General features: G+C 38.8%; 1 protein-coding gene across 2 annotated transcripts in view; it reads left to right on the plus strand.

Annotated features, from left to right (window-relative positions):
* The window catches only part of LOC150076550 (LIM/homeobox protein Lhx1-like), a 499,435-nt gene extending 480,390 nt beyond the window's left edge, over positions 1 to 19,045 (plus strand). For both annotated transcript variants that reach the window (XM_090388106.1, XM_090388107.1), the window contains one exon: positions 18,119 to 19,045. In XM_090388106.1, the coding sequence (XP_090244232.1) occupies positions 18,119 to 18,312 (194 nt within the window). In that variant the 3' untranslated portion in view covers positions 18,313 to 19,045. The remainder of the gene's footprint in view (positions 1 to 18,118) is intronic.
* The last annotated feature ends 5,223 nt before the right edge of the window (positions 19,046 to 24,268 follow it).

A 24,268-nucleotide genomic window follows, 5' to 3' on the forward strand; every position in this document is an offset into this window, starting at 1 on the left:
AGATCCTTCCTGTGTTGAAAATTTCAGGCCAATATCTCTTACGAGCTGTATGGGAAAAATTTTCGAAAGGATGGTTCATACTAGACTCACCTACATCCTGGAGTCAGAGAATCTCCTTCCAGAACAACAATATCGCTTTCGGAAAAATAGATCAACGCTGGACGTGCTTATCAAAGTCGAATCTCATATCCACAATGCCTTTGTTATGAAACAACATCTAGTCATGGTCAATTTAGATCTTGAAAAGGCATTTGATACAACATGGTGTCATGGTATTATTAGCGACCTTTGCCATCTGGGGCTTCGGGGCCATTTGCCGGAAATAATTCAAAATTTCCTGCAATTGCGCTCTTTTCAAGTCCGATACAAAAACGTCCTCTCACAAGTCCGATACAAAAACATCTCACATTCAGGAAGAGGGAGTCCCGCAGGGATCAATACTCAGTCCAACACTGTTTTCAATCCGAGTTAGCAGCATGACACGAGATATCCCAAAAACTGTTCAAACTTATATGTATGCAGATGATCTTACCATTTCCTGTCAATCTCAAAGTATGATTACCATTGAATGGCAGCTACAACTTTCCATAACCAAAATAGAATTCTGGACTTCACGGAACGGTTACAGACTCTCAGAAAAGAAATGCACTGTCACTCACTTTTGCAAGAAGCGAGCTCTCCATCCCGAACCTGAACTACAAATAAACAATACTCCAATCCCGCTTGTTAATACCGTTAAATTTCTTGGACTAATATTAGACAGCAAACTAAATTTCCAAGCCCATATCACTTATTTGAGAACTTCTTGTATGAAGCATTTGAATATACTTCCTTCGGTCTCATCTATGTCATGGGGAGCTGATCGGTGTACTTTGCTGCATCTTTATAGAAGTTTAATCCGTTCACGACTAGATTATGGTTGTCCAGTGTATGACTCTGCCAGGAGCACTACTTTAAAAGGCTAAATATGATCCATCACAGTGCTCTGAGGACTGCGCTGGGAGCTTTCAGGACTTCTCCGATCCAAAGTCTATATACTGAAGCGCATGATCTCCATTACACCTGCGTAGAAAAACACTACTGCTTCACTACCTGCTAAGATCCAGAGTCTACCATCGCACCCAAGTTGGGAGTATCTCTATAATACTCGTTGGGATGCCTTCTATGAGAGCAAGCCAAATGAAAATAGACCCACCTCTCTCAGGATCAAAGAGCTTGTTCAGACTTGGAATGTCAATTTAAATGAAATTTTCCAAGACACAACCACACCTGTTGCTCCTTGGACATATGTGTCTGTCTCTCAAGATACATACTTCCTCCAGTGGGGGAAAAATATACCTTCCTGCAATATCAGACAGTTACATTCAGCTCATGCTATGAACAACCATGCCTGTAAAATTTATACGGATGGTTCAAAAACTGAGAGTGGTAGGTGCTGCGGCAGTTTTTCCTTCATGTACAAGTTCAGCCACACTACCGCTTGCTTGCAGCGTCTTTACAGCCGAATTATATGCCGTTGAGTTAGCGCTTAGTAAGATAATTGAGCTTTCCATCTCATCTGCCATAATTTACACAGATTCTCTTAGTGCTGTCTCTGCCATAAGGAAGAATTCCTCCATTTCTCACCCTACATTGAAACAGATTCATTCCCAGCTATTCGCTTGCAGTGTGTCCAATCAGTCAATCAGTTTTTGCTGGATCCCTGGCCATTCAGGCATTCCTGGAAATGAAAGTGCTGACTTTGCCGCTAAACATCCTCAACCCGCTCACTCACAACATCCTCAGGTTCCTTTCTCTGATTTTAAGTCTGTCATAAGCAAAGCCTGATACGATAAATGGTCACAGACCTGGAAAAGTGACACTAACAATAAACTTTACCAGATAAAAGAAGATCCAAAGCTGTGGCTGTCTGGCTTCCGAAGAAACAGACAAGAGGAAGTGGTACTGGCAAGACTCAGAATTGGACACACTCACCATACTCATCTCTTCCTATTATTGGGTGAAAGCCCACCACAGTGCTCATCCTGTCAGACGCAACTTACAGTCCGTCATTTCCTGGTTGATTGTCCCTTACATTCAACCATAAAGTCAAAACTTTTCAGTCACTCTCTACATTGAACATATCACCTGATTTATCTCGCATCTTAGGAAATGAAGCAAATATTGAACTTTTATTATATCTAAAACATATTGGTTTGTATAGAAGCATATAATTTAATCTCTCTAACAATACGCTTTTTGTCAATTAACGATGAAGAGATACAATTTGGCCGTAGTAGCCCATGTGTCGTTAAACCGAACAACAGCAACAGCCCTCGTGGGTAGCACAGTTAGTAGAATCGCCGTCTTCCCCACACCGTGTGGAAAAGACCGGAGTTGGAGTCCCGTCGATGAAGTGAAAATTTTTATGGGCCTTTTTCACAACGTCGCTGAGTAAGTCGGTCTCAAGCGAGGGTAGCACGGTCTCCCTTTCCCCGGAAACTTGGGTTTTGCTTTTAGCAAACAGAAAATCGACTACAGAATACAATTTATAGACAGTATATAAGTAGCAATATGGCCTTAGGCGCTGATGCTTCTAAAACCCAAGTACAACAACAATGGGGACAAGGAATGTTTCGTGTATGTAAATTCAAAGGAGAAAATATAAATCACATAAGACCCTTGTATGCTGGGTATGCGAACATCTTAGATAACTCAGCTGATGTTGCTGAAGAATTGAATACGTACTTTGCATCGGTCTATACTGACGAAAGACCCTTCGTGCTGAAGAGAGGCTGCGTGAGGGAGGCTCAATGAAATTATATGAAAGCATAAAAGCAAGTAAGGCTCCCGGATTTGATGGCATATACCCAGTAATTTTGAGGGAGACGGCCAGAGGAGTGTATTGAACAAGTGAGGTTAATCATGAGACCATCATTGTACTCGGTAGAGATTCCTTTCGACTGGATAAGTGCTAACCTATCACCAATACATAAAGTTGGTTCTAAGAATGAAGTCGGTAACTACAGACCCGGTAGTCTGACTTCAGTGGTAGGGCAAGTCTTAGAGGCAATTATTAAGAGTGCAATCCAGGAACATTTAGAAAGAAATGGCATCCTGAAGGATACACAACATGGCTTTAAGGTAAAATCACGTTTAACTAACGTAGAACTATTTTTGACACAGTTACTCATAAGCTGGTTGTAGGGATTAATTTCGACATAGCTTATTCAGATTTTAGCAAAACATTTGAATCAGTCCCTCATGAGAGGTTACTGTATAAGCCGGAAAGTTTGTTATTTGGTTTTTAGAAGCATTAGCAACTAAGGCCATATGCTCCGGGAATATGCGGTGGTCATTCCCTGACCTTTCGCGTTCTCCGTATTTGGTGGTGACGGACTCGAACCCCGGTCTAATCAAGAAGCGTGTGCTACGCACTACTCCTCCTTCCCACCTGGCTACGGAGGCGCCCGCCGGAACGTGCTGGGAACTGGACAGATTCTACTGTGGAATGCCATGTGGTTGCAGGGCTGAAAGCAGAGGGTTGTGATAAATGGATGTTTTTCCGATTGGTGTAGTCCCCAAGGTTCGGTTCTTGGACCACTGTTATTGCCGATTTTCATAAACATCGACGAAGAGATTTAAAAAAAAAAAAGTGTGGTATCAAAATTTGCAAAAGACGTAAAGATTGGGAAAGTTGTTAATGATCAGTACCAAGCAGCGCATCTTCAGAATGACTTGAACAGGCTTCAAGAATGATCAGAAAAGTGATAAGCGTGTTTTAATGCAAGGTCATACACTTGGCGAATAGCAACCTGTAAATAAATTATACACTTGGTGGGATTTAATTAAAACTAGTAGAGAAAGAAACGGATCTGGGAGTTATAATACGGGCATATATGAAGTTTTCTGAGCAGTGTAAACAGGTACCCAACACTACCGAAATACGCTATCTTTTTCAGAATGGGCACAGTTTATCTAAGAAAACTGCACCCATTTCAGAGCCTGTTATTTTAAAGGAATTTGACGTTATCTGGCTCACTGATGAGAAAGTGGATCTACTACTAATTACTAGCAACCAGCAAAGGTCACGTTGAAGCCTTCGCTGTGATCATAAAATGATCACAGAGAAGGCTTCAAACACTTCCTGAAAGGTAGCGAATAGAAATTTTAATATGCCTGTTCCAAGATATACAGTAGCCTCTTCGGGTTTGGCATCAACTTTTAAGCTCCGTTGTCCTCAACAGTCATCAGGCACCACTAAATGAAAAGAGGATCAAGATTTACATCTTTTCCACAATATGCAAGATTTATCAACTCTATCAAATGCATTTTCTTTCTCTTCTGACAACCCATAATCACCTTCTTAGTATCCTTACTTCCCTTTAAAAATTCAGAAAATGCCTTCGACATCTCGCTCATATATCTTAACGAACGGACGATTGGCCAGTAACCATAAGTAAAAGCCGCTGTAACCGAGTGATCAGTGTCATGTTACACAAATACAAGCGTTTTGACTGATCGTGTTTCAAGTCTGCGTGATTGCCAAATACGGTGCCAGTATTCTATCTTGTGACCTCCTCTTACCGTGTGGTCATCTCGGAGTATGAGAAAAAATTTATTTATTTATTTATTTATTTATTTATACAAAATAAATATCTACTTGCCTATCTAGAGATAACAGACCTACAATTGAGCCAAACCAAATCAGTCAAAACGAAATTCGACCCATCGAGAATGAGAAAAGAATTCACAGGACCTCATCCCGCTTAGATCCAGGTCTTATCTGGAATAAAGACAATGTTTGCCGTTTGTTAGATGAAACACCAACCAAGTTTCCCGGAGGAAAAATCGTGCAATCCTCTCCTGAGACCGATTAGCTCAGCCACGGTGTAAAAAAAAGAAAAGAAAAAGAAAAAAAGGCCATAAAAACTCCTGGCTGCACGGGATTCGAACTCTGGTCTCTTCCACTTGATATAGGAGAACGGTGGTTACTGAATGCCCTTGATACTCACGAGGGTATTTAAGACGGATATACATACACGAGGGCATATAAATGTAATACCGGGTATTCTCAATATCACGTAAAGTAAGTCAAACTGGCCGGCGCATTATCATCTAAATACTTGAAATGCAAGCGCTTCCATGTAGTTTAGAATCTATTTATTACTAATAGAAGCTAGAAATTATGTTTCGCGCATGTTTTCTTCTCTGCTTCTTCAGTGATAGTAATCTTGCTGTTACACCTTTATAAAAAAATACCAAAAGACCAACCTGACTGATAACAAATAGATTAGAAACTTTATAAAGGTGAAGTGCTTTAATTTCAAGTATTTGAAATTTCAAAGATAAATCCGTGTGCAATATGCCGTTTGAACATTATAATATTTCACCGCTATTATGTTATTCAAAAGTACAGCGGCGCTCATTAGCAAATAGGTTGAAGATTCCTACACTAAACGAAAATCGTGGAGAGATTTATCACTCTTGAACGACAATTAAAATATTATTTGATTGCCATGATGCATACTCACCTGTCATTATTTTTGATCAAAGGAAATGGGGAGATAATATTTTAATTATAATCACAGAGTGATTATAAATAAACTGAAATACGTTGGAGGCCTGTAAACAAGTTGAATATTGTTGTTTATACTGGTACGACCACGAGGTCATACCAGTATAAACAACAACAATAAATCATGAATACAATTGTTAATCGTATTTAAGTCACAGGCTTGAACCACTGTCCACTCAAAAAGTGTGTGCTATTGCACTCTTTCCCCTGACCACACGTCTACATTAGGTGCCTCCGTAGCCAGGTGGGAAGGAGCAGCAGTGCGTAGCACACGCTTCTTGATTAGACCGGGGTTCGAGCCAGTCACCACCAAATACGGAGGATGCGGAAAGGTCAGAGGATGACCACCGCATATCCCGGAGCAATATGGCCTTAGTTGCTAATGCTCCTAAAAAACCAAATAACAAGTCTTAGTCGCACAGAGATAAAATTTGGAGTGGACAATACAGAAGTTACAAAAGGGATACAGAGTGAAACTGGCGCTGTATGCAAATGAGATTCCAACCACTTGCTTTTGAAGGGAACATAAAGGCAGATAACCACAGAGCAGACAAATACACTGGGAAAAAAAGGACAGAACGTGTTTCCTGGGCAACGTGACGCTGTCACCCCTCTCCCCAGTGGACGAACACATCGCTTGGCAGGTATATAGGTACACTGCATTCACGTAGACGGTATTTCGACGTCAGTTGGATAAACGTCGTGAGTTAACCGACTTTGAAAGAGGGATGATAGTGGCTGCTCGACGCATGGGTCACTTTATCGCGGAGGTGGTACAGAAATTGCACTATCCCCGTTCGACAGTATCAAGAGTGTATCGGGAATACGCCATTTCCGGAATAACATCACATCGTGGACAGCGCTTTGGGTGGAGAAAGGTGGTGGATGAATGTCTGTCTCGCAATGTTTCAGCCAACCGGAGAGCACCAGCGGCACAAATCGCCGGCGACTTCAACGAGGGAGCTGCCGACCCACCAGAGTCCTATTGCTAACACCACGACACAGGACTCTACGCCTCAACTGGACGAAAGAACATCGACACTGGACCTTGGATGATTGGAGACGGGTCTCTTGGTCCGATGAGTCCCGTTTCCAGTTATTTCGAACAGACGGGAGGGTGCGTATATGGCGGAAACCGCACGAAGATATGCACCCGCCATGTCAACAAGGAACTGTTCAGGCAGGTGGACGGTCGGTAATGGTCTTGGGCGTGTTCAACTGGTACACGTTGGGACCTCTGGCATCTAGACGCATTATTAATATCAATTTATTTCCAAGTAATGTCTGAACGGTCCAGGTTACTGTCCATTCTTGCAGACCATCTACATCCCTTCATGGCCATCGTGCACCCACAGGGCAATGGACTGTTCCAACAGGACAGTGCGCTTCCCCACAGAGCCGTGGTGATTAGAGCATGGTTCGAAGAACATTCCGCAGATTTTACCATCATGAAATGGCCTCCCCGTTCAACCGTCATGAACCCAGTGGGGAATCTTTGGGATGCTGTGAAAAAGTCCGTTCGAGCTTTGGATTGGACTCCACTCAGGAATGTGACGGAATTATGGACAGCGGTGCAGCAAGCACGGAAGGAAATATGTGGAACGCTTTCGTGAACTAGTGAACGCAATGCCTAGCCGTGTGACTACCCTTATCCTGGCGAAATGTGGGCTTACCCGTTACTAGGTAGGTATCCCATGATTTCTATCTACTCAGTGTATAGTCAACATGGTACACTTCAGCGCGTTTAGTATGCTACATAATAGTCATATTATGTCATATGACTAATGTCAATAGTCATATTACATATTAGTCTTTGACGAATCATAGAATTTCCAAGTTTAGCCATCATAAATAAACTAGTTTCTACCAAACTAAGTAAGTTCAGTTACATATTTCTTCATTTTACCCAATAACACATTTTCCAACTGGGAATTCCTTAAAGTGAATACTTTTTTCATAGTGCACTGATACAATATGGAATTAGATGTGATTTTTATCATGCATTTTATGTATAAAATTTTGTGTTCATGGATTGGTTTATATGTTATACGAAATGAAACACTCGGAAAAACTCACTGATGGGTGGGGAAGGAACCCTACAACCTCTTCCTGAGATTAACTAACTACATCTTGGATTGAAGAGAAGCCGTTAAGAATTCCTTTCAGTCTTCGATGAGAAATGAACACAAACATGTCAAAATGTGACAAGTGGTGGTGGACCCACAGCACCATCGCATTTCCTGATAAACTAACATTCTGCTATTTCGCAATTGCTTAGTCACTTTGCTGAGTGGACCAAAATCCACGTGATTTTTACGGGGCGTTTAATAAGAGACAGCTTATTAGAGAAACATTAAAACTCTGGCTGACTCCAAGGATGGTATTTCGCGACCATCCACGCAACAATTATCAATGTAGTTCTGACTTACAACACATTATTGGCATCATCTCATTTCATTGAACGGTTTGATCAACACCAATGACGTATTCTCCGTTTTTGAAGAGCGTTCAGTGGAAACAGGCACACATCTGGAGGAACAGTTTTTTTTTTTTTTTTTTTATGTTTTGCAGAGGCCTTGCTGGGAACCTGTATACGCCGATGATATGTACTTTATCGTATTGTGATCTGAATAAGCTTATGTCGCAGAGAACAGCTGCAATTTCACTTGCTCTCACTTTTTTGGAACTTATTTTTCATGCATTTCATTTCTACATGGGCTGGATATTATAATCTCTCTATAGTCCTCCAAAATGATACATTTATTTATAAACACTTTGTGATTTTGTTAACTCAAATCTTTGGCCCAGTCCTTTAAAAATAGCATTTCCGAATTCTTCTTAGCTTATAAATTCCAAATGAATGTTCAATGCGGAACATGCAGCACTAAAAAGTGGCAATACAGTTTGCATCGTGTTTTTTTGAGACATTTATGAAAGAACTTCCAAATTCGCTCTGTTACTTACTGGTCATGATTTGGAGCTTTACTTCCAGTTTCTGACTGCGAAATAACTTTTTTTCATGTATGCCAGTTTCCCTTGCAAATCAACAGAAACATGCAAACTTTCTTCACTGCAGAAAGGGAAAAAACGCTACTATATTATCTTCTCTTGCACACGAGGGAAAAATATCCCGTTGACTGCTATTATGTGTTGGATAGTGCAAAAGCCGCAAACTTCTGTAGTTATAACCAGCGCTGTAGTCATAAAATTAGCAGAAGGTTTGTTTGTTATTTGGTTTTTAGGAGCATTAGCAACTAAGGACATATTGCTCCGGGATATGCGATGATGGTCATTCCCTGACCTTTCCTAACCTCGAACCTCTAATCAAGAAGCGTGTGCTATGCAATGCTGCTCCTGCCCACCCGACTACGGAGGCGCCTTAGCAGAAGGTATTCTCTATGAATGTTATTATGAAAAGCAGAGAGTATACTGTGCATATCAGGCTTATTAATCGAATTCACTTCGGTCGCTAGAAGTCGCATAAAACTATAAGTACTGCCTAAGAATCAAATTCTACTAAATTTATTTTTTAATTTTCAGTAATATTTTAATAATATTTGTTTTTTCAAGTCTTTCAAAAACCAGAAGGTATATGCTATTCACCTGAAAAAAGCCCAGAGGGTATACGTCGTATACCTTCTACTACAGCCCTGGTTATAACTCTTTGCTGTTTAACCAACAAAGCTATTCATGTTGCACTTTGTTGGTTAAACTCCTTCTCCTTGCGCAGGAGATTTGGCGTTTTAATAATATTAACGAAAAAACTGGTTCACAATAAATTCCTGATGGAACAAAAATACATTTTAATGAATACATTGTATAAGTAATGTAATGATTATGTTATTTGCACACAGCTCTGTGTATGGCAGTCTGTGGAATGCATTCCACAGACGGGCAATGCAGTCAGGCAGTCCAACAAATTATAATGAAACAAGTAGCTCGACGATAACTGTTGATTATTTCCGACAAACAGTCAAAATTTTCGAAGCACAAGATCTTCGTTTCACCTCTGAACTTTCAGGTCACGCAGTCATTCACCTCTTCTTTGTCCGTCAACAGTCTCCCAGTGGAAGGAAGAAAAGATTTATCGACTAAACAACATTACGTGTCAATAGGTGTCGTTAGTGGCAAGTCTGTATGGACATACTCATTTTACTGTCTCATACGTATCCTTAAATTGATAGGTGAATTGCCCTGGCTGCTCCTGAACTAATTAATCGATGCACAATAGCGAGGCGAGCAAATATGAACCCATTGGGAAATTCGATAATTTTCCTCCCTACCCTTCTGACGCCCCTTTCTCATAAAGGCAGTGCTGTTAAATCAGCGGAACCGAGAGCAGCATACCTACGCGTCCTGTAGAACAATAGCAGTTCGCTTTACTCGTAAATGTAAAGAAATAAAACTTCCATCATTTTCTTCCTTCGCCCCCCCTTCCCCTTGAAAGAACGCACGTAAAAACAGCGGGTCTATAAACGCGGGTCATTAAGAACAACAAACCGTATGGCTACTATTCAGAGAAAACCGCCTAATTTGGCGCGAATCCCTTAATTAAACTGTGTTTTTCTCCTTCCCTGCACCTCCCGCTCATTAATATCGATATTTCGCTGATAGTAGGAGGTAGGGAAAAAAAAAAAATCCAATACTCGGGGGGGGGGGGAATTCTTTAAGCAGCACAGTACCGCTGCCTATCTAAAATCGAACGGCGGTTATTAGGAGTTCAAGACTACAAGATTTACTCGAGGTTTTGTTTTAAGTTTTCTGCGATATCCTCACGTGGTAGTTTGTTTTGCTGTGTACTTGATAGGTGAATATTGGGAAAGCTCTAATTTGAAACTTAAGATTTTTAAAAAATGTATATACTGTATATAGTTTCGCACCTGGATAAATATTAATATTTAAGTTACGAAATTTTTTCAACAAAAACAACGCGAAGGCGCGTGCGCGCGCGCACACACACACAAGTTGTATGTCTTGTCTGCAAGTACAATTCCTTCATTAACATTAGCGATATCATTTACCATTAATGGAGTAAAATTCGGGCCGGGCAGCAATTTGTAAAACTAAACTTATGCCACAGGCTGAACAATGAGTTCATGCGATTGAACGAGCCTCTTGTGTTTTAATGTGGATGGATGCAGCCAGATAAGAAACTACTCACGAACTTCTGATTCCGTCCTACGTTGCTAATTCAGAGAGTTACTAACAACAGTTGTAATAATATTCAGTTTGGCGATTATGAAATTTGAATAAAACTATGCGGTTTGTTACTGAATGGAGTAAGCAAAGATAATATATCTCATAATTTGACTAAGTACAAAGTCAGTGGCCATCATCACATATCATTTCAACACGCATTACATGAGAATGTAGATGAAAATTATAATGTTTATTATTGTATATACTAGCCCTGATCAATGGACGAACGATATTCAGAACTATCGGAACAGATCCCGCTCACTCATAATGGCTCTTAAATCGTTTTATTCACTATGATTTAAGTTTGGATCTGTTACGACAGCCATGGTTGGTTAGTTTTTTTTTTTTTGAGCGTTTTACACCGTGTGATGTAAAACGCTCATAAAATTCCCTCCTGTCCAGACGGTACTCGAACCCAGGTCTTTTCCATACGGTGTGAACGATCGTAGCCGTGTTACCCGAGGAGACAGGCAAGCAACAGAAGTTCTGTTTACACGTGTTATTCGCTGATGCTACCCAGCGTACATCCCCTTTGTTTGCCGTCAATGGTGGTTACAGGGCAAAATCATTTTATTCTGGCTTCTTTATGTGAAAATGAAAGGAATCTGAGTAGTCGGCGGAATATTATTATGATATGCAAGCAAGTTTAGCACCAATTACTTGCAAAATGAATTCATTTTCAAATTCAGTGCTTTTTTTTTTTTTTTTTTTTTTTAAATAAATATTTGTACTTATAAAGCTAAAGGGACTTACTGTTTTTATTCTTATATGTATATAACTTCTTTGAAACTTTGGAATTTTGAGTAGACTTGTTGCTCTTTAGCAATTGTTTGATTTTTAACAAGACATATTTGGCATCCCTCTGAAGTTTCATGGGTTTTTTTTTTTTTTTTTATTCTGGGCTCAAATTCTTTACTTTCATTCTTAAATTAATTCTTTTAATTATGTGCTGGGATTTTTGGATTTGCAAAACCATGTTTTATCATTGCGCGTGTGTAAGACTGTTCCTGCGGTTCCAACAAATATAAAACCTGTAATTCACTAGCAATTGTAATGCTTGCTGTTTAATAATTGACTGTTTAAGTCTTACAACTTCCATCCACGACACGCCATGCCACCTAAGATGTATAGGAAACAGCGTACCCTTCGGGCGGTCCACGGCGAGAAACTTGAAGCCACTGTCCAAATCGAAATTAACTTCCAGTTCCTTCGTGAAAATACAGTCGGTTTGGCGAGAGAAGTGAAATATTTACACGGAATAGTCAATAAAGCCAGAATGTTAAGCTAATACTATAAAAATTTATTTTAATACTATTAAAATAAAAACTGGATAATGATTTAGTCAGCGGATCTCAAACCTGTTGCGCACACTAATGATGAACAGATCTCATATATTTAAAGTAACTAAATATACAGTATTTTAAATTTAGCTTAAATAGATAAAATAGTCAACACTAGCGAGGAGACCTGAACGTGTTTAAGGTTAAATAGGTTTAGTAAACTAAATACTGATGACATTCTTATTCATCCTCTTGGACAACACCCACACTCACAAGGGCATATAAACTGGAAAAAGATGACTTCAAGATAGATGTGCAAAAATTAGCTTTCAGCCAGAGAATAACTGATTTCGAACAAACTTGCAATTGACGTTGTGGAACTGAGAAATGTTTTTTTTTGGGGAGGGGAAGGGTGCTATGTAAGCTTTATTTTGCATTATTTTGCCACTACTAAAGAAGCATGATGTGAGTACAATACTTAAAAGAGCATTTATTTATGTACTAAACAATTATCGATACTCTATTATAATTTTAAGTCACATAATATGGAAGATGGAATGTTATTATCTCGATATATTATTCTAAGAATAATTATTAACCCAGTAAATTCAGAGCTACAAGAATTATAGAACACTGTACAGGAAGGGTAGTCGTAGTTTGTAAATTGCTATAATCAAACTATATTTTTCCAAGAAATCAATCTCGTATTGTTGAGGCACTTCACCACAAGTTGCCTTGGTATTGCACTACTCACTTTAAATAAAAAGCACTAGTCTAAAGGATACATTTCTTTCTATTATTTGAAATAAATGTCATTATCCATTTCCATGGGTTAATTACAGAAAAGTCTCCAAACGGATATTCACCCTCCGCTTGCTCGTGTCAATTCAAATGATAGCGGGTGAAGTTAATACGCCAAGTTTTTGGCAGAGGTGCAATTGGAGCATCCTCCGCCAGAGCCCTCCCCTCTCTGCAGTTTGTGGCGTGGAGGCTCAAGATAAGCGATAGTTTCCTGGCCATGGAGATGCTCCACAGTGTCCAGGAGATGGATGTGAACTACAAAAGTACATAGAGGACAAATCCTACAGAAGACGCATCATCAGGGAACAGCTTTCGTCTTCAGCTGAGTGACTGCCATCGTCTTTTCATCACTTTTCATGTTCTTTCATTTCCCATGTTAATATTAATTTTATATGTAAAATATGTAATTATACGTTGTATGTTTTAATATATATTTTACGTAAAACCCCTAGCATTGTCGCTGTTATGGGTATTATTGCATCAGGCAATCATGTAACTATTCACTGCCTGCAATAAAAATATTAATAACTCCCTTTGGAGAAGTGCCTTTTAAAGTGCGCAAATAATACCAATCAGTTCGTGACAAAGTCTGTTAGCTCAAGTAAATATGCCTTGACAATATAAGATTATCTTAGTGAATTTATTTGTCTATGAGACAACTACATTATTGGTCCTTTTATTATTTTATATTTTGACTGAAGTACTGTATATTAGGTGTCCAAATATAGTGAATATGTTATCCAGGAAACTTTGCGGGGATATATGTACTCCTTGTTTAAAATATCTGAAAAGTGAATGGGCCCACTATTCAATTATCGCTTTTCAGATTTTTAACTACGAACTATTCAATCTTAGGATTAATCGGATTTCGAGCTTTTACAGTTATATAATCCATACTGTCGTGTTTGTATATGATTCCACCCCTGTGTACAGGGGAAGGGGAATCATATTTCCAATTTTATTAGCTTTCAATAATTTATTAGAATGCACTAACGATTATTATAAATCATTACAATTAGGAGAAAAACAGTTGGCCTCTCAGGAACATTCATTAGGCTTCCATCAACCTCCGTACTCACGCTATTGCTACCATTCAGCACCTTCCTCAGGCAAACCCCACTTCTCATAATTTTATTCTTACCTTACATTTTACGTTACATTTCGAATGTTGTGTCAATGTTATTCGTGTCAGGATGTCGAATATATGGCTGGTTTTTAAGAAAACGGTGCTTAACATTAATGAACTTTGCTTCGTCTTGCAGTAATTCATTAAACAATAAACTGACGAACAAGCCGTTTACATTAATTCGTAGAATGCATTCAAAATTATGTCTTTTATATAAACTTCAGTTCAAACAGTTTAGCCATGTACAGATATAATGCGAATGGACTAACTTCGCATTCTTAGGTTCACTTTAAATTACGTACGATTTGTTCCAGCAGGTACTATAAGCCACGCTGCTTTGGTTTGGTTTGGTTCCCCCCCCCCATTTACTTTACAATTCCTGTTTTTTATCGAATCATGACGTCATGCTAAAGAACCACTCATAATTTTTACTTCTAAATAAGAGAAATATTCCGTTTACATAAAGCAATGTAAACATAAGAGACATGAAGTCGGAGGAGTTAACAAGAACATCAGTATATTTAATAGTCACACGAGCTTGAACCTCAGCCGACTCAAACACATGTACGTTCAGGTTTGGCCACTCGGCTACAGCGTATGCTATTATGCATTAACATACTCTATTTTTTAATTTATTGTATTAGGCGGTCCTGGCCAAACGTGGACAGCCCTGCCGTATATTTACAATATCATAAAGAGAGTATTATATAAATGCATATTTATAATTTACAGATTTATTTCTAAAAAAAAAAAAAAAAAGGTCACAATCAGGTCTCAAATCAATATCGAGCATCAAGTCACAGATTCTCCGAAGCACATGAATAGTGCACATTGTAATCGAGATTTCTTTCCTGCAATGCACTGTAAATAAATGCAAACCTTGGCCTGAAACCGTGGGAAACCATCATCAAGGAGAGGAACCTCACACATTGGCTCAACTCCTTTGTCGCCGAATGGATTCACCCGACATCTGGGAAGTGACAACAAACTCTCAGACTATCCAACGAACCCGGCGCAGTGCAACACCTTGTCCACGATCTTCACTACAAAACCTGCAATACCTAGGATCAGTGTTTCCGGAAAATACGGTCGGACCGTATAACTCCCTCGGAATCGATGCCTCAGCTTTCTGCAGCTCGAAGCGCTACAGACAAGACACCCTGAAAGAACTGTACAAAGTAGAACTATTGGCTGTACCACCTTCACAGTTTTGAAACTTCAATGTTATCATGTCAGCTTACTTGTAAATGCATGTATGTTCATATATTTATTATATAATTTGAATATTTATTATGTACACCCCTCTAGCCGAACCAGGCCGTTCCGGGGATGCCCACTGATGTGGAAATAAAAAGATGTTAATAATAATAAATAACTTCTAAAGCCTTCTTCATTCGAGACAGTTATTAGCCGATCTCAGGCGGAGGGTGGAAATTCTCCCATTAAGTTATTCAGGGTTTTCAGCCCTCACAACATGCAAATTTGCCCGGGAATACACAAGGTTAGGGGCCGTTAGTATCAATCTACCTTATTATTTTTATTTATACAGTATTCAATTGTACCTCTAGTTCGTTCTCCTTGGCATCACAGTCGGCACGATACATTGCCGTATGCCACTCGTTTGAAGAGATTATGTTCGAGACAAAATGCAGGGCCAACCTGTGCTGCTTCACGCGGGCTTGAACTGTTGCTTCAGTAACTGAAGGAATTTATAAAGTCCTGTTTATTCGCAGCTGTAATTAACCGATCTCAGGCGAAAGGATTATGGAATTCCCCCCCCCCTCCCCCGAGTTATTCGGTGTTTTGCAGCCTGCAAAACATACATATTAGCCCGCGAACATACTTCTACAGTATAATAACATACACTAAAAGAATGTTAGCAATAAGTTCCGGAGCCATTTAAAAACAACACAGAAGCCTATGATAGATAACAGCTAGTCTGTACTCAAGTCACAAAGGAAATTAGGCAAACGAAGGAAGATTACGAGAAATATTTCGCAAAGGATACTAAGAAAAACAGGAAGGACTTCTTTATTTATATAAACTGTAGAAGGAAGGAGATGAATCAGATTGGTCCACTTGATATCCATGGTTCGACTGTTGATGATTCTGCTCAGATACCTGACAATCTGAATGAGTATTTTGCATCTACATGCTGGCGCATTATAGCCTTAGTTGCTAATGCGCCAATAAAACCCAAGAACCAACCAAGCATCTACATTCACACATAAGGAGTTATTAATGGAGGAGAATGCCAGAAGTTTATCAAACTGTAACAGGGTGCTTAATGATTTTGTAATAACTGAGAGCAAAGTAGCGCAGAAATTGTTGAAATTAAACAATAAGAAAGGCACCCGAGGCGGATAGAATCTATCCAGTTATATTAAAAGGAAGCGGCAAGGGATGTAAGCGAACCCTTAGCCATAATTATGAGAGCATCACTGGACACGGGCGAGGTCCCCACAGAATGGAGATGTGCAAATGTATCCCCAATTCACAAAGGAGGATCTAAGGGTGACGCGAGTAATTACAGACCAATTAGTTTAACTTCTGTTCCGGGTAAAATAATGGAATTATTGGTTAAAGTTGCATTGCAGGATCATCTAGACAAGACTGCAGTAATATTTCAGACACAGCATGGGTTTATTAAGAGAAAGTCTTGTCTGACAAATCTGATTGGATACTATTATATGGTTACAAAGGAACCAGATGCAAAAAAATAATTTTTTTATCATATACTTGGGTTTTAGGAAAGATTCTGACACTGTTGGCATTTCTGTTTGTTTGACATTTGTCCACGAAGAGCAGCGTCCGTTGATTACCACTCTGTATTCTCCCACTCAACCACCCTTTTATCCATTGTAGCAACTTGCCCTTAATACCAATTTCTCCAATTTGTACAGAAGTGTGGTTGAGTGGCAGAAGACAGAGTGGTAATCAACGGACGCTGCTCTTCGTGGACAAATATTAGTGGAGCCCCCAGGGTTCGGTTGGGCCCACTGTTTTTTTTTTTTTTTTTTTTTATATTTATCAATGAGATTGTTAATGACAGTAATGGCAGCGTGCTATGGATCTAGAAAATTCGGGCAGATAGGCTGAGAAGTGAAAACTGAAGTTAAACATTGACAAATGCCAAGTACTGCATATTAGTAAGAGTAACCCCAGAGAAATGTACCAACTGTGTGGTACTACACTTAGGTTGGTAGAAAATGAAAAAAACCTGGAAGTAATTGTGCAGTCAGATATGAAATTTTTTGAGCAGTGGAGACAGGCTGTCAGAGCAGGTCATGAGGTATTGTAAATGATATACATGAATTTTGCTAGTATGGAAAAGGAGGTGATTATCCCTTTGTATACGGCAATGGACAGGCCACGCCTTGAGTACTGCGTATAGATCTGGAGGTCTCATTTTAGGAAGGATGTAGAGTTGCTTGAGCGAGTACACAGAAGGGCAACAAGATTGGTGAGAAGAACGAAGGGGTGGTCTTACCAAGGAAGACTAAAGTTCTGCAAATTACAGTGGCTGGAGACTAGGCACATGCGCGGTGATCTGATTGAGGTGTATAAGGGCTTGAATGGGTTGAACACGCTGAATTCTGATGGGATCCTTCCACTTATTCAGATTACGAACCTAAGGGGGCATAAATTCAATTTAAGAAAAGTCATGTAGAATAGATGTGCGGAAATTTGCCTTTTAGTCAGTGGGTAGTTGATTGCTGGAACAAAACTTCCATCTGTCGTTGTAGAAGTTGATAGCTTAAATAAATTCAAGGAGAAACTGTACAAACGTTTAGAGGGAATGGATGTGTGAAATGTTTTTTTTTTTTTTTTTTGGCTGATGCTACATAAGCTTGCTTTCTTGCATTACATCCCTCTACTGCTACTACTACTACTAATAATAATAATTTATTTATCAACTAAAAATAATGGAAAATACCAGCTAAGTTAAGTGGTTCCCCCTCAAGTGTTGAAGCAAAAGATTCAGAACTAAGGCAGGCCCACACTTCACCTTCGTTCTGAATCCCATATACGATATTAAAATGTTATTTTATTAGAATTGCAGTAAGTTTTGATTACTTTTGCATATTTATAGCAGTTATATGGTAGTATTTATTCATATTCTTTTTTTTTTATTATTATTTATGTATTTAATAGGTCCGGTTAACCTCGGAGCTGATGCCCCATACTTACAACCGCACGGTGATCTACTGTCTCAAAGGTCAAGTCCGGACAGTGTCCTCAGTCTACCGTCAGTAACGGACGCTTATGGAACTCCCAGGTCGGCGGCAGAGAACAACTTCCCTAATACTTTGTCTCATCCACCAATCAGCGAAACACCGGTCTGGTGACATAACGCAATACTAACGCCCCCAGTTGAGCATTGTCCTGGCGACATCTGTGGATGCCTCTGTCTTCGTACTCCCAAACTAATCACGTGGAGGAAAGGAAGTTGGTTCCATATCGAGGAACAGAGTGAGCAACCACAACACGAGTGACTTCTGTAGAAACGCATTCCCGGCGTCTATGGAAAGTGTGGAATGGAATGGGGTGTTAGTTTTTCTTTTTCTTTTTTCTTTATTTTTTCCCACATTTTTGTAACTTACGTGTTCTTCTCCAGAACAGTCAATTCAACTGTCACCTTGAACATCGTATGAACTTCATGGTAAATGTGCATTTTCATAGGAACTTTTCAAAGCGACCTGACTTTCGTTTAGGAACGTTGAGTGAATGACGGATATTTGTGTGGCGCTGCTATACGAAATAACAAAAATGACCTTCGACCTTTCATCTATATCGCAAATCTCGTCCAGAACTGATATGGAAAACTAAAAATAAACTCGGAGGCTGTTAAAAAACAATACTCAACATCACACTGTCGTCTTTGAAGCTCGCTGCGAATGAACAACACTTGTGTCGAGAGGATAAAATGGAATATCTACTAGTAGCTGCGAATGCGTCCAACCGGAACAGGACGAAGATATGGACCTCTGACTTCGAAACGAATGCTGCAAAAGGCTAAGACTTCTTTTTTTCTCCCCGTTACTGGAACAGACGAAGAAGTCGCTTGTTGATATGATGAATTCTGGCATGAAGCAATTTTGAGCTGTTCCTGTTATTCATAAAATACCTTCACTCCTTCCATTAAAATATCAATTGCAAACCGATGGTACGTTAACAGTCATCCATTTTTCTTATTCCCCGTTTTGCATTAGTCAAAATATGTAAAATTTTCAACTTCCTGAAGAATTTCAAAAATTTGATTTATAAAAATATCCTTTCAGGTTGTCGTAATATTTGTATCAAAATGAAACCATCCCCACTGATCCCTCACCTCAGTTGTTATCTACGCGAAATGATTATTTTTTGTTAATGGCCACGCGTTCCTAATACAGTTCCTTGCAAAGTCATCCCTGGAAGTTTATTATTTACAATAGTATTTCTGACTCAAGTACACACATTTAGAATATTAACCGGAAGACATCACAGGTTGTGATATCTTCTTCTGGTTAATAAATGCATAACAATAATATGCCACAGTTAATTAATGCGGATACATTTTCTGTAAGCAGCGAAGTCAGAATAATTAAGCTACGAGCATTGTATAGCTTTTGATATCGTGCAACTATGTATTTAAAATTTCTCCTGCATGAAGTTTCAATATGGGTGTAGCACATTCACAAAAATACTGCGGAGATGAGCGCATTAAATAACTATTCGTAATTTCTAACACCCCAAAATACCTTAGAATGGATGCTATAGCAAAGAATTAAGAAATAATCTGTTAACTTATTAGGCATTGTCCTTCCTCTATCAGAGAGACAATGCTTATTGAAGCAGCCTATACCCCTACCCATAATTTCTGCACGAATCCTATAAAAGAAGCCATCCGCACTTTCGATTTATACTATGGGTTAACATACAATCTGTATATCATCACAGCGTTCCCTCTAGCGGCCTTTAAACATACAAAATGTCTTTATAGCTCTTATAATTTTCGTGCCGTGAATGACACAAGGGATTTATGAAACTAATCACTGCAGGGTAATTTTCCAGTTTCCATTAAAACTAAGGTTTTTAATATCGATTATAGAGATTAAAAATGCACAGCTATCTCTTATTAAAATACCCGACACATTATTCCGAGATCATTCGCAAATCTAATTTCTTCCAGTGGATTATTTGCACAGTAGACATGAGAAGAAGATTAGCGGCTGGATGGGTTGTAAAGAATTGAAAGAACCATCGCGGAGCTGGAAACGAGGATAAGAACAGTAACTGTCCTAATAATTATTAAAAATATTCCTAGAATCCCTTGAAGTAACGAAAACAAACTTAGAATGCATGGCCTACCTCTCACTGTTTTCTAGATTTACAACCTGAAAGTGTCCGGTAGAATAACCAGTGAATATTTAATTAACGTACCATTGGCTTACAAAACAAGAGCCTACTTGCAGTCTTCTCACAATTATGTACTGAAAGCCACCTTCGCAGTTTACTCAAATTATTTTGTACGCAAATGTTAAAAATGTCCTAAATTTAGATAAAAATGGTTTTAAATATTTCCTTCGAGGTTTGAACCATGCATAAAAGTGTTTCACTGTAAATCTCTAAATGTACACGGCGACTTTCGCCAAGCCGGATTGAAAAATCCATCGATGCAAACATCTAACTGTATTAAGTGTCCATAATTTTATGTTGCTTAATTCTAATAATAAAGACGTCGTTCGTACATAGATATCTGGAAAAGTGTGTAACAAGGCAAAATACTTGTACCAGTCATTCAATTTAATATTCCTGTATCATTCAGCAGCTAATTAATTCAACTTTTTTCAAGATTACTAGGACACTTGAATAGCGGATTTATTTTTAAAAAAATAGATTTGGACCTTTCCTTTTAAGTAATATATCGTGCAACAAAGATCTGGAATCAAGTTAGGACAAGTAACTCTCTGAATTTATAAGGCTAAAAGTACAGCCACTGAAGTTTTAAGATACAGTAAAGCAACCCTCATTTCTATAAAGTGCTAAGCTGGCATTTTTATTCAGGAATGCATTCAGTTGATTATTCCATCTCGACAAATTTCGAGCTTGCAATATGTAGCCAATGTGAGGAGAGGAGGAAAAATTGTACAGGGTCACCTTGCAATAACATTTTAGTATCAGACATGGGGTAATATTCATCTTCTTTGGTGCTTCGAAAAATTCTCGAGGTGGGGGAGAATACATATTTACCAAACGGTACATAATATATCTTCATTTGTTTTCAATTTTAACTTCCTACAAGAAATTACACCCCCATATCTGAGATTCCATCTAGAATATTTAGCTTATAAGTAGATGCATTAACAAATGCGATGCCATTCTTTTTCTTTTCTGTGATTATCAAACATTCATCTACATAATTATTTCCGAATGAAATAAATGTTATGCTAGCTCAGTGGATGAATAAGAAAAATAATCTACGACTTATTCCTTTTGATTTCTTCAGAACTAACATTTAAGATCCTTCTCTTCAAATAAAATTAACAGTTGTGGCGTAGCTGTTCACCTCTTCACATATGTACAGGCGATCATTTGAATTGAGAACCCGCAAAAATGAGAATAACCTTCGAATTGTAAGCAAATTATATAATAATTTACTTATAATTCGACATAATGACATAAGGTGGTAGATAACTTTCATCAACCGGTGAAATACCACCACTTTGCTTATTGGAGGCTTGAAGTGGTGAAACCCATGTTTAGTCTCTAGAGCAAAGTTTCCGGAATCCCCCTCTCCCCATACTTCTCCTTCAACCCATGCACGGTACTTAAGTACTATAGGTTTTGATGCCTTTTGTGTTTGGGGTTTTCATTAAAAAAATAAATAAATAAAAAATAAGCAAATGATATAATAATTTTCTTATGTCCCTCTATCGGAACGCTCTTTGAATTTGAATAACTCAAAAGACTAAACAAGCTTTTGACCTAATTCCTTTTGAAATACGTTTTTATTTAGCAGTAAATTTGAGAGAGAGAGAAAGAGAACAATTTGCAGTAAAATTTTCAGAACGATTTCCAAAATTTCCGTTATTTTTTAACAGTTTCATTGCATTTTTGGCGAAATATTCGCCACTGATACTAGTTTACAAGTAACAATCTTTAGTCTCTAATGTTACTCAATTTGTCACAAAAATGTTGAAAATTACCATTATCACAGCATGACGAAACCTGTTTGAAAACCTGGGGCCGAGTGATGTTGGATATGTTGCTTTTCAGTTCTTCGAGAATGCGTGAATTATTATTATAAATATTGTCTTTGACACAACTCCTCCACAAAATGGAGTCAAATCTAACGAGCGTGGTTGCCATATTCCCATTGAAATTATGTGATCTCCGAACAAGAGGGGAAGCTCGGCCATAGACGCATGTGAAGTATGAGTTGCGCTATCGTGCTGAAACCACACTTTAACAATCTCATCCTCAGTGAGTTGTTCCAGAAATTCATAGACTATGTCCATATACCGCTGAAAGGTTATGAAAAAAAGATGGGCCCAACAATCTTGCGGTGGGTCATTACATGCCATACTCCAGTCTTCATTGCAGGATGAGGATGTTCCATGAAAGTTTCAGTCGGATGAAACCAGGTCCCATCAGAGAACAAAGTCCAGTCTGCCATCTGAGGGTTTCACCAACTTTTTTTTTCATTAACTTCACATTAATAGCTTCGTTTTCCAGTCTGGAGGCAAGAGTAGCTGAATGAAATGCACGTGTATGGAAACAGTTGCGTTAATTTCCTCGCCCTGCATGACCACACTGCCATATAATGTTCCCTTTTTGTTGTGCAAGCCTTTGTAGTGCCTTACGTGGACTTGCTGTCAGGCTTTCCCTAACCGATGCTAAACACTCCTCAGTCGATGGACGAGCACAACTCACAACATTCACATTCCCAGTCTCTCCGAACGTTTTCAAGCTTCCAAATTGCAGATTTTTAAGGTGCCTTATGACATCGAAATTGCCTACAAAAATCATGTTGGGTAGTTTGAAACGAGTCTGTTTAGAGGTAATGTTCCACTATGAACGCACGCTCCTCTGCTGAACGCCATGTTCAGCATAGGAGCGCTTAGCATTCGTAGTTTGTCGACAGATGCCAATATAATGCACAAAATAAAGAATCTTACTGTTAAATTTCATGTCTCAAAGCACGCGTTGGCAATGTTACTCGCATTTTCATGGATTCTCATTTAAAATAATCACCTGTATCTCATTCAAAAATTCCTTTTCGTGTAATTTCCAATTGGACTCCAATATATGTGTGTTCTGCGACCAATTTCACAGATCTCTTTCAAATCACTCCCAGCAATACTCCTCCAGGAAAGTGCACTTTAAAATATATAAGTATGAAACTGTCGTGAAGGACAGAGATGAACCATCTAAGCTATCTATCTATTTATTGGACACTTTCGCCAGTTGCTTACACAGCCAGTCTTCGTATTTATGTCGGGTACACTAAATGCCCTTCAGTTCTCAAGGGCTGCTTCCGGAACTAATTCGATATCTTTCTCGACGCTCTTCGCAAACCCTAAATTTTATTCAACCATAATGACAGTAGCATTTTCCATTAAGTAGTCAATAAGTCTTGCTTTTTGTGTTATTGCTGTTAATGTTTAGCCCTTGTTTAAGCTTTATGTTAACTGCCGCAACCCATTTTTGTTCATTTCTTGGGAAGACAAACGTTTGGTACAAAAACCATTATTCGTTTTAACCTCGAAAAATTGTCGATCATAGTGAAAGAGTGTACAGATGCAGAAGGGATGAATTCATTACGTCTAACGTTCTAGAGTCTAATGATGTTGTACAGTGAAACATTCTAATATGCACTGCCAGCATGACCCCAGTTTGAGTGAAGTCTATACAAGAAGTTTAAAAGAGATTAAAAACCTAACTTCGAACTGCTCTTTAAGCTGCGTTAACGTATTCCTATGTAACCTTAGCGATCAAAATGAAGTCGCCATTGCAGCTTTGTCTCTCGGTATTCAACGATGTTTTTCACAAACCCAAGGCACAAGTCGCGTGACTTCAGTGTTCTCCGTTGTCAAATTTCTTCTGTGCGAGTGCACTACAATTATGTCTCGTCCCCCCCCCACCCCCACTAAACCTTAATTAGTATCCAATGGAAGTGACAGCAGCTCGTTTGCGCATACGCGTTTGATCAACAAGGCCCTATTATATTTACCGGAAACAAGTTCTGTAATGTGATGGTGTCTGTTTTCCGGAAATTGGGAAAATTGTCCTTTCTGTATATCGCTTGTTCCAAACAGCATA

Source organism: Mastigoproctus giganteus, chromosome 13 (genome assembly GCF_048544385.1).
Source record: "Mastigoproctus giganteus isolate SK-2022 chromosome 13, ASM4854438v1, whole genome shotgun sequence".
NCBI lineage: Eukaryota > Metazoa > Arthropoda > Arachnida > Uropygi > Thelyphonidae > Mastigoproctus > Mastigoproctus giganteus.